This window comes from Carassius carassius, chromosome 49 (assembly GCF_963082965.1).
Source record: "Carassius carassius chromosome 49, fCarCar2.1, whole genome shotgun sequence".
In the NCBI taxonomy this organism is placed as follows: domain Eukaryota; kingdom Metazoa; phylum Chordata; class Actinopteri; order Cypriniformes; family Cyprinidae; genus Carassius; species Carassius carassius.
The window spans coordinates 4,640,222-4,651,880 of record NC_081803.1 but is presented as its reverse complement, the minus strand read 5'-3'; the positions used below and the strand labels follow the sequence as shown (position 1 = coordinate 4,651,880).

Here is an 11,659-nt window from a genome sequence, read left to right as displayed (position 1 = left end):
CATGTTGTTGAGGGAGAGCTTATATATCCCTTCCAGTCGGTCACTACGAGTCACGTCGTTGAAAGACGAATTGGGATTTCGCTTCGAGAGACCAATCTACTTCGAGTGTGAACTAAACGAGCCAATGGACATTGACATGCGATGATTGCATCCAGCTGCTGCGGATCACAGCGTGATCATGAAAAAGGGAGCAGGTGTATGAAGGTATTGGACGAATGTTGTACATCCGCAATAAAGTATGTGAATTCTTGCAATGAGATTTACACAGTTGTACAATGTTTTCTTCCATATATATTTTTTTGTCTTTGGATGCTTTTTGTTTTTTCTAGCACAAACACAAGTGCATAACGACAACGGCCGGCTATGAGCATACATGCCAACCCTCCCGATTTTTCCGGGAGACTCCCGAATTTCAAAGCCCCTCCCGAAAATCTCCCGGGCCGACCTTTCTCCCGAATTTCTCCCGATTTCCACCCGGACAACAATATCGCTACACCATCCGTCACTGGGCGCCGTTTCAGACGTCAAGCGCGGCAAATTCAGAACGGAAAAAGAAGCAGAAGAAGAAGGGGAAAAGGAAGAAAGAAGAGACATGGCGAATAAAAAGAGAAAATATGCCTGCAAATTCCTAACTGAATGGAAAAAAGAATTCACGTTCATCCAGGACAGCTCGAAGGGGAAGGGATATGCTGCCTGCAAATTTTGTAGATCAGACTTCTCCACTGAACACGTGGCCGAACGGATTTAATTACACACATAGGGTCAGAAAAGCACAAGGCTGCGGCAATGCAGCACCAGTCACAGCCCAGTATTTTGGGCCATCTTTCAAAAGGTAGACCCGATGGTGTTATTTATGCCGAGACAAAGATGGCTATAATATGTATGTATAAATTATGTACAAATAAATTAATTATATTCTTTAAGTTTGTTTGTGTGTGTGATTATATATGAGGCCCCCCAGCCCCTAAGGTTGGCAAGTATGGCTATGAGTCTCAAAGTTGTTTTTCACTTGCAAATGAAAAGTTTAGCGTACTCACCCTTTTGCACCACATATCTGTGTGACAAATGGTGCAAAAGTGATTTGTGCATCTGTAGAGAAAACTGTGTTCTGAAACAGTCGGTTTCTGAGATTTTCCTAAGTGTGTACGTCTGCAGACTGCAAGACGGGGGCGTAACTTGAAGTAGGAGGTGTAACTTGAAGTTGTCCAAATCACATAGAACCATGCGAGATCTCAAAACGATATGTTCTTGGCAATATGGCGGCTTTAATTAGGACAAAGAGTAGAATATTGATTACGTTTTAAGGGAGGCAGGGGTTTTAGGCAGGATTTGATGCATGATGTGTGTGTAGATATTAATGTTAGAGGACAATGTGAGAGATGTGTACGTTTTAGTAGGAAAACGTATTATCTGACCCACACTCCGGAACAGAAGAGGGCGGTAATGCACCAATAAGCTGGATGCCAACCGCCGTTAAACTGGAAAGAAGACGAATATGACAGCTTGCTGTGAGAGACAACGGTGAGAATATATATTTTTTTCCCGAAATAATTATTTAAATTGAAGTGTATAAGTCATTTGCATACAGTGGTATTGTTTTTGGAGTTAATAAATTATAAAAAGTAAGGCGTAAAGTAGGCAACATATAAGCAAAAGGTCTAAAGACGCTATCCCCAGGTATCACAGGCTCAATCTGTCTGTGACCTACATAATATAGCATATTTGTGATTTTGCTGTAAACATGTTTTATAATGCATAACTAATAGGGGAGCTCCATTAAGTACACGACTCAATAGTGGATTTACATAAACCATATATACTTCTTGAAGACTTTTACTAAATGTCTATTTATCATCTGACTGGATAATGTTTGATAAGTATTGTAGATGAGCACATCTAACAGACATGAATTAGGTGTCTGAGTGATGTGTGTGTGATATTGTGTAGAATTCACTTTTGTCAACACTGCTATACAGTGTTGGGAAGGTTACTTTGGAAATGTAATAGGTTACAGATTACAAGTTACCCTGTTTAAAATGTAATAGTAGTGTAACTTTTTCAATTACTTTATTAAAGTAATGTAACTAATTACTTTTGAGTACTTTTTGATTACTTTTCTAAATTTGTGAAAATTAAAGAATATTAAAAGAAAGCATATACATCAACTTAAATACATTTATCTAATAAGCATGTGACGTATTCTGTGTAATAAACTCCTGAAATATTGGTGTTTTTTTTTAAAACTGCTGTCTCTTTGTATATGATGATAGTTTTTTTTTATCAAAATAAGTAAAATGCACATGAAGTGACACAGAGCAGTTCTAGAAATTATGTTTATGTGCTCGTGTACTCCTATATTGAGATGGCAGAGGTTGAAAACACTGCGAGCTTCAGTAGGCCTCTGTGTAGTAAATGAAACCATGTCTTTGCCATACTCATACAAACAAATTCATGGACAAAACTATTTTTTGTATGGACCTGACATAAAAAAAGGTTTAAATCTTTAATTTGGGGACATGCAAAATAATTAAAAGTTCTCTCCTGAACTGCACCTTCACTTCCATTTTTCTCTTCAGTCTCTTTATTTTGCCCTGTTATCCATCTCTCTCGTAATACTCAAGATTGAACAAAACTATACTTTACAATACAATACGCTACAATACTACAATATCTTTATAGAAAAATCCTAATACTGTACACGAGTCATGTTTTTCCCTTACAAAAATTAACCTTGCTTTTATTAGCCTATATAAAAGTAAAATAACCTTGTTTTGTTTTTGTTTTTTTTGCAAATGGATATGTATTTATTTTTAAATAAATACATTTGTAAAATAATTTTACATTTTTGGTTACCACAGTTAAACAATAGTAACCATTTTCTCTGGATTTATAGTTAAATATTAAAATGTTAATTTTCGTAAGGGTTGTGTTGTTGTCTGTCGTAGCTCCCCCTAAACCTATAAAAAAAAAAATTTTCAGCTAAATTCCTACTGTAACATTTTTTTTTTTAAAGATTTTTTTCAGCTAAATTCCTACTGTAACATTACAACAGATAATAATGATGTCCTTTATATAGTATTTTGAGTGATGACTGATGAGCAACGTGCTGCTGCTTGATTAAATAAATAAAAAAACAAAGACAAAAAAAAGCATCTTTACAGATGAAACTGACCTGAAACCCTGAACAGGAGTTCTGCTTCTCTGCTCCAGCTGTGCGCTTCCACACTCCACTCTATTCTCTCTCTCTCTCTCTCTCTCTCTCTCTCTCTCTCTCTCTCTCTCTCTCTCTCTCTCTCTCTCTCTTTCTCTCGCATTGATTACTCTGAGTCTGATCCAAACCGTTTGGCGGAGGCGCGGAGAGCGCGCGAGTCATGACTAACACTTCATGACTTATTAGAGATTTAATTATCAAATGGCGGATTCGCAAATGATCGCTTTAGTACATTCGGCAGGCAATTATACAATAATGATATTAAATAGTGGGGCAAAATCGGCTGCCAGGCCACCGGGAATTGTCCCGGTTCTCCCGGTGTCCAGTCCGCGCCTGATTTCCACAGACACGCAGAATGTGCAAGTCATATATCGCATTTTTGGGGCTTAATATTTACAGACACTAGTTGATGTCATGTTTTGATTCAAGTGTACTGACCTACTGTTGATTTAGTCATCCAAAATGTGGGATATTCCGTCCGCGTTAGGCATTCCGTTTTTATGACTGGATTCTACGAACCAGACTGTATTTCCGCATCCCGGAAATTATTAGGGCGGTATGTCTTAGAATAGTCAGTGCAATTTGGGAAAGAAATCAGTTAAATCTGTATGTGGATGTGTGTAAATATTCAAATGTAATCCCCTTTAACTAATCCCCTTGTCCATCTGCCAAATGAGAAACTAATTACAGTTACAATAATTTTGTAATTAAATTACGTAACGCCGTTACATGTAACTAGTTACTCCCCAACACTGCTGCTATAGTTGTGTGTAAGTCATGTAAACAAACAAATCTACGTAAAGTAACTAAACATAAGTTATCTATTGTATTTGTCCATATTGCATTTGACCATATTGACAATTTAAGGAACATTTGTGTTGGATAAAAAGTGAGTTACATCAGTTATTAACTCAACATGTAAATGCAGTATATCACAGATACATGACAGAGGAGACTGACTCTTGTCTGGATGTTACAGGGACAGATGAGACACGTGTGTTTATCTGCTGAAGAGACACTGATGAAGGAATGCTGCCATCAAAGGATTTGTGTAACTACACTACAAAAATAAATGTAACATTTTAAATCTTAAGTTGTATTTTATTTTAATTAATGTAATTTTAAACAACTATTACACCTCTTTTCTTATTCTTGATTTCTGTGCATTTGCTGCAGATATTTTGTGGTGGAGCAGGACCTGCACGGACAGGTGAAAAAAAGGTTAAACTCCATAGCAAACTTAATACAAACAAGTAATTTTGATCCACACTCCATACCAGTTGGTGGCGGAAGTACTCAATTTTGTTATTTGTCAACCGCCAATAAAATTTAAAGAAGAAGAACTACACTTCCCATAATCCCCTGCTTCAAGGGCGCTTCCTGACCGCTTCCCCGCAAACGCGCGCTACTCTGCACAGGCACACGCAGAAACGGACGTTCGAGCGCACCGAATGAGCTTCTGTTTAAACTCGGTTAACTTACGACACCACGTAAGTCATTTCAAACATGCAGCTGTTTATAATTTTCGAGGAAGACTATAATATCAGCAGACATGTTGTAATAACAGATTGTTTCATTGAAACAATTACGCTGCGCCTTCATGCGTTCGGCCTTTTTGGTTCTTGTAGTTATAAACGAGTGACGCCATTGATACTTTTCTGTTTAATACCAGGTCAATTTTTTGCTTCAAGCAACGTAGTTATAATATGTATTAGCGTAAATGGGATTTTCACAATTGTGTTCTTTTTGAAGCATTGTCCTTTTCAGAATGCCAAAGTCAAAGGAAGTGTTGTCTTCTACCTCGGGCAGTGACTCTGACAGTGAAGTTGATACGAAGGTATGAAAACCTCACATTACACTTTTAGCTAACTAAAGGAAAGCACATCACCTCTCAAATTTGTACATTAATTGAGAATAATTACATTCCATGTAATACATTGCATTCAATGTAAAAATTCTGAAATTCAGGCCAAGCGAAAGAAGCATGCAACACCCGAGAAGCCATCAAAGAAACAAAAAAGTGGAGAAACCTCAACAGTGTCATCTGCGTCCAAAAACAGCAGCAGCAAAAATGACAATATGTTCCAGGTGAAGAATAATTTGACAAGTTTATTTAGCATCATTTATTTTTATTTAGCATGACACCATTGTGTGTGTGTGTGTGTGTGTGTGTGTGTGTGTGTGTGTATATATATGTGTGTATATATACGTGTATATGTATATATACGTATATATATATATATATATACGTGTGTGTGTGTATGTGTATATATATATATATATATATACATACACATACACATCTCGTTTCATTGTGTATCTGTATAATTCAAATGATTATATTGTTTTCTTATTTTAAGATAGGAAAGATGAGGTATGTGAGTGTTCGGGATTTCAAGGGAAAAGTGCTGATTGATATCCGGGAATACTGGATGGACCAGGAAGGTGAAATGAAACCAGGCCGGAAAGGTAGGTGCTATGGGTTCAAATGTGTCCGTAGAAATGCCTCCTGCTAGAGATTGTGCTGCTTGTTTAAATCCGTGGGAAAGGGCTGCTTTATGGGGGTTTGAATGATAAGAATCCACATCTAAGAGGAAATGAAGACGAAAAAAAAAAAAAACAGTGTGAAATGTAATACACAAATTTAGAAGCACACGAACAATATACGGAGATGATCGTGTGGTTAACCCATGTTTATGCTTCTGGTTGTCTAGGCATTTTTGGTAATATAATATTCAATAAAAAAGTGACATTAACCAGTTTTTTTTTTTAAGGAATAATTGTGAATCTTTTTCATATGCACCAGTATAACAATACCTTATCATAAACATTTTCATAAATACATTTTTTTACTAAAGCATTCTGTTTAATAAAAAATAATTAAAATTGAGTGCTGTAAACCTAATTAATTTAGGATTTTACCAACCCTAAATGTTCAAAAAAATTGATGTCTTGTGTCTAAATGAGTTCTTCTGTTTGATTGGCTTATTACAGGTATTTCACTGAACCCAGAGCAGTGGAACCAACTAAAAGAACAGATGAGTGAGATTGACGACGCTGTGAGGAGAATATAAGACCTGCCTGCAGTTCACTAGTAACCTGGATGCTTTTTAAACACAGATTGTTGCTCTGCAGTTCTGCTTCTGTTGCACTTCAAAGCCCAAACACAGTATCTACATTTTCTCTGAATCAGCCAAGGGACAGATCATAGTCTTAGATACCTGTCATAAGTCTGACAAATGTGTAATGCCTTTGTAAAGCGGCATGCTTCACAAGGCAAATGTGACCAGGACACTTTGTATGTACATTTTAGATTAGGTTTTATTGAAGTAGTTATTCATTGTATTTGTCTTTTTATATTTGAGATTTTCATGGTTGAGATTTTCAGAGGGGTTGGCTAGCGCGACAGGGTGTTTGTGTCCTTAATTTTAAATAAAGATGATAGAAATGCAAACAATTAACTTGTTTTGTTTTATTTTGTTACAAGTTTCTTGCAAACAACTATTAAAGTATAGAAAAACTGAAAGTATGGAGAATAGATAACTATGGTAGAATTTTAGAGTAGAACTTTGTGTGTGTGTGTATATATATAGAGAGAGAGAGGGAGGAAAGATTTAGTTGTATTTGATTACAACAACAACAAATTGTAAGGGTTACGAGTCAAATTTGTAAAAAGAATGACTGCAATTTGTTTATTTTTTTAGATGTTGAGATTTATTATCCATATAGGCTGTATTTTTCTGATAGCTTTGTCCATTAGTTAATTAACAGTCAACACAAGTATTTAACAACACATCTGTTTTCAACCTGATCTATGAGACACATTTATATTCTGTCACGACAACTCTTGGAGAGTTCAGTATATTAATTTACATGATCATGGCATGTTAATGGCAAGATTTGGTTCAAAAATGTTTTTTCTTATGCTGGTTTAGTCACTTCACACGCTGATAACAATCACGAAGTTAAGTGCATGTATTTATATCATCTGTGAAACATGTAGAACGATAAAATATTTGTAAAATCATATCCCTCGGTCCGAGTGCTAAAATAGTTGGTCATACCTGCCTGTCAATGCATTTGCATACATCTGTGCTCCCTGTTCGCATGGACATGATGGGTCATCAGTGTGGTACATTACGCTATTGCAGGCTGAATGAGAATGGAAGGCATCATTATTGTGCACTTTGTTATGTTTTCTAACCGATGAATGAGACATGAGCTAATCTGACAGCATTGCATTCAACCCTCCCCCAATGCCGTACCTTATAGGGTTGCTGGTTAGCCTCTTGTCCACCTGTGTCAAGGAGGCGTGGCTTTGGAGAGTGATTTGCTGGGAGGGTGCGATCTCATGCATTCAAGCTAGTTTGCTATTGCTAGCCTCTCCAAAATCACCTACCCTACCTTTAATATACATGGTTTTGGGCGGAATAGATCTGCTTTGCTGCTGCTGTGGCAGAACAAGTACAGAGACTACTACCAGTGGCGGACTGGGACAGTAAATCAGGCCAGGAATTTGACTCCACCGCAGGCCACCTCTGTTGCTGCAGTCACCACCGCCCAATTCTTGTGTCCACCAGACTGCTAAATTCTTTGGCTCTTTCAGTTGTTTGAATTGGGTTATACTTAAAAATAAATCAAAGTATCAAGGCATACACTGTCTCTATCATCTTTCCTTAATCCCCCTCTCTCTCACTCTGTACATTGAGTTTCAATGCAAATAAGCACTTTCAATAATGTATATTAATTATGCAGCCATCAATTGTATGTTCCAGTGATCACAGTCCTACTACTGATGACCTTATAAATCATAAAAGCACATATTGTTCTAAGAGTATAGGCAGCATGTTTAGTTTTGCTTAAAACCTTACCTGAAGGTTCCTGCTCTGACTCAAAAGCTGAACTGTCCACCCTCTCTTGTTCAACAGCAGGAGCACTTGCAGCACTAGTGCTACTGTTGCTTCCTTCATCACCTTCAAAATAAATAAGCATTGTACACTAGGCTACATATTGTAGGCTAGAAATGAAAAATCAATTTCCGGTCAATTTTGGCACTAAAAAAATACTGTATTCCCATGTGTAAAACAGTGTGCTAGTTTGTCATTAAGATGCTCTTTTAAAACATCAATCATTATATACATTTGTAATATATATATATATATATATATATATATATATATATATATATATTTTTTTTTTTTTTTATAGATTTTATCTATTGTAAGTCGCTTTGAATGAAAGTGTCCATCTGCCAAATGATTATGTAAGTATTAGGGTGGAACAGTTCAACTTTTTCACAGTTCGGTTTGTTTCACGTTTTTAGAGTCACGGTTTCGGTACCGTTTTATGTGCTATGTTTATGGAAAAACTATACTTTCAAAAAAAAAAAAAAAAAAAAGAAATATATATATATAATCATATTATTAAGAATATTCTAACTACAAGCAACAGCACAAATAAATACAATAGAGTAAAGATACTAATTAAAATAAACTGACTTTCAGGGTTTTTTTTAGGTCTTGCATTAGTTTTTAGGTACAGAAATTAAAGTAATCAAATATAAAACAGCATTGCATTTTGGACTATAAATTAAAGATTAATCTTTATTAAAGTGAAAAAAGCTTTTTAATCAAGAGCAGTGAGTGATTTCTTTGCTGTTGCTGTTCGATTAATATAAAGACTGTCACTTTAAGAGAATGCACTGATACAGTGTATTGAACAAGAGTGAATGATTTGTAGAGGTTTTCTTTCATCGCTGTTGTTGTAATGTCTGGGAATCCAGAATGCGCATGCATCAACAGAAACATATATTATTTGAACCCTGTTTGTTTTCCGTTTTATTTATATTAAACCATATTACAGATGCTTTGTCAGATTTAAGTTGAACAGCGGTCCCAGCGCGTGCCGAACCGTGTGTGCTAAACTGAACGGTTCGGTTTTTTCAGTAAACCGTCCCATCCCTAGTAAATATAAATGTAATTCTGACCGACCTGCTCCCTTACTGGCGAACATGGCTGGGATTTTGCAGCAACTTGCTGCGTCTGTGGCCAGGGCTTTTCTCATTTTTATACGTTCCGTCTCTGCTCCTCCTTTGCGTTTACGCTCCATTTTTTTTCGCCATTTTCTAAGATAAAGCCTGCCTCTGGATATAGCCAATTAGGCAGTAGTGCCTCGCTGATGTTTGGTCATCGGGTGGTGTCATTTTCACTCCGCGATCGCCTGATTTGTACATTCATAAAACAGTCGTTTAATTCGCAGTTGCATAACAGCCTATTGCACGTCAGCCTGATCGACTGCACAGCGGCAGCCGGCAGGCCAGAATGACCGTCAGGCCACCGGGAAATGTCCCGGTGCTCCCGATGTCCAGTCCGCCCCTGACTTCTACCAACACATCCACAGGCATGCTGCTGTGGGCATGTAGGAAATAACTGGCCATATGACACATGAAATAACCCCCATATATAACTACATGAATTTAACCCATAGTAAATCTACACAGGTGGAGTTGGGGAAGGTGTACTGTTTCTGAAGTGTACTGCAACTGCTACAGCTAGCACTAGCCTATTATTTGAATATCATGCAGCAAGCTCATTGGCTGCTGATGCGAAAACAAACCAATCAGTTACACTATGTGAATAATGTGATGATATCAGATTGAGTTAGAACCAATGAGCCTGCCCCATCTAGTTTCATGACAGAACTTTGTATTTCTGTCATGACAATAGTCGGAGAGTTTGGCATGGTAATTTGCATGACAATGTTAATGTGCTGAAGCAGAGCAAGTACTGGAACTTGCTAGTGCCAATACACATACACGCTGCTGTGAGCATGTAGGAAATACTGCTGCTGCACATATAACACATTTGAAAAGAGGAACATGGTAGGACCCTTACTATCTGTGGAGGGTCAGAAAGCTCTCATATCTCATAAAAAATCTCTTAATTTGTGTTCGAAGATGAGCGAATGTCTTACAGGTTTGGAACGACATGAGTAATTAATGAGAGAATTTTCATTTTTGGGTGTACTATCCATTTAAGTTGAAGTGCACACCACATGTAGTTAACAAATAGATACATTGCAAGCTGATAAGAAACTCCAGCAACCACCTGAAACAAAATAACTAGAAGTTATTTGAAAAATGTCACTGGCATAATTTTTAAATCCTTATTTGTATAGTAAAGTCGTTAGGAACAAAGAGTGTGACTGACACTGCATGCAGCACAAATCTACCGCTCAGCAAAGCTGAAGACATCGACATGCTTATTTCATTTAAACCTGTTCTCATCTCCATAGCTTGTGAGCTATCCTCGTGAAAAAAAAAACAGTGTGGTTTTGACCACTTCCTTAGCTGGTCAGGCTGGGAGACCAGTTTTGCCAACTAAACCAAAGACCAACTTAGGTTGGTTTTAGCTGTTTTTTTTCTTTAGCAGGATTAGCTACTGTACATAAGTTAGACTTCTTGTTGCTGCAGTCGCGTAAATGCTATAGTATTTTGCTCCTGCATATGAATGCAAGGCTGTTAAACACAACGCTTAAACTAGTTTGTGGTTGCTCAGTTTAGGCAAACCACACAATATGCACAGTGAAAATGGAAATGTGAGCGTTCGCTTATCTTAGATGTTGGTTTCAGAAGGTTTCTGAATCTGAAGCATGCAATAAGCACTAGCAGAGTATTTGAATATCGAGCAGTAAGCTTATTGGCTGCTGATGTGAAAAGAAATCAACCACCTGGGGCATGTGAATAATAATGTGATGATATCAGATTAAGTAAGAACCTATCAGCCTGCGCCATCTAGAACTTTGTACAGTCATGGCCAAAAGTTCTGGCAGTGACAAATTGTTTTGCAAAGTTTGCTGCTTCAGTATTTGTAGATAATTTTTGCATTTGTTTCTATGGTATACTGAAAAACAGTGATGAGCATATAAGTCTTAAAAGCTTTTACTGGCAAAAATAAATAAAATGAGTCAATATTTACAGTGTTGACCCTTTTTAATAACCTCTGCAATTCACTCCGCCAAGCTGGATATTAGCTTCTGGGCCAAATCCTGACTAATGGCCGTCCATTCTTGCATTATTAGTTCTCAGAGTTGAACACAATTTGTGGGCTTAGCTTGTACACTCATTTTTGTGGACTTTTTTGATGCCCTTCTTGACACCAGGCTGTTGTCCAAAAGTCTTGGCCTCACTGTGCGTGCAGATGCTCTCACACCAACCTGCTGCCATTTCTGAGCAAGCTCTGCACTCCTGGAGACACGATTCTGTAACTCAGGGGGAGACGGTCCCGGTACTAACTGGACAATCTGGGACATCCTGAAGACTTCTTCACTGCAGTCAAACCTCTCGCGTTGAAGTTCATGATGATTCGGTAAATGGTTCTATCAGGTTAAATGTTCTTTATAGCAATTTCCTTGCATGTTAGGCCATTTTGATGCAAAGTGATTATGGCT

General features: G+C 37.4%; 1 protein-coding gene across 2 annotated transcripts; it reads left to right on the top strand.

Annotated features, from left to right (window-relative positions):
- The first annotated feature begins 4,547 nt into the window (after positions 1-4,547).
- LOC132132118 (activated RNA polymerase II transcriptional coactivator p15-like) lies at positions 4,548-6,668 on the top strand. Of its 2 annotated transcripts, none has more exons than XM_059544391.1 (5): positions 4,548-4,701; positions 4,979-5,048; positions 5,180-5,299; positions 5,572-5,680; positions 6,206-6,668. In XM_059544391.1, the coding sequence occupies exons 2-5, from the start codon at positions 4,980-4,982 to the stop codon at positions 6,283-6,285; spliced, it is 378 nt and encodes a 125-aa protein (XP_059400374.1). In that variant the 5' UTR covers positions 4,548-4,701; position 4,979; the 3' UTR covers positions 6,286-6,668. The 2 variants fall into 2 exon arrangements, with proteins under 2 accessions (XP_059400374.1, XP_059400375.1); XM_059544392.1 differs by having other exon boundaries at positions 4,558-4,701; positions 4,964-5,048.
- Positions 6,669-11,659: the final 4,991 nt, after the last annotated feature.

What these genes read in the sequence shown, in the direction of transcription:
- LOC132132118 (XM_059544391.1), top strand. Translation starts at nt 4,980, where the DNA reads ATGCCAAAGTCAAAGGAAGTGTTGTCTTCTACCTCGGGCAGTGACTCT. An exon ending in AAAATGACAATATGTTCCAG is followed by an intron (nt 5,300 to 5,571) that starts GTGAAGAATAAT and finishes TCTTATTTTAAG; the next exon opens with ATAGGAAAGATGAGGTATGT. An exon ending in AATGAAACCAGGCCGGAAAG is followed by an intron (nt 5,681 to 6,205) that starts GTAGGTGCTATG and finishes GGCTTATTACAG; the next exon opens with GTATTTCACTGAACCCAGAG.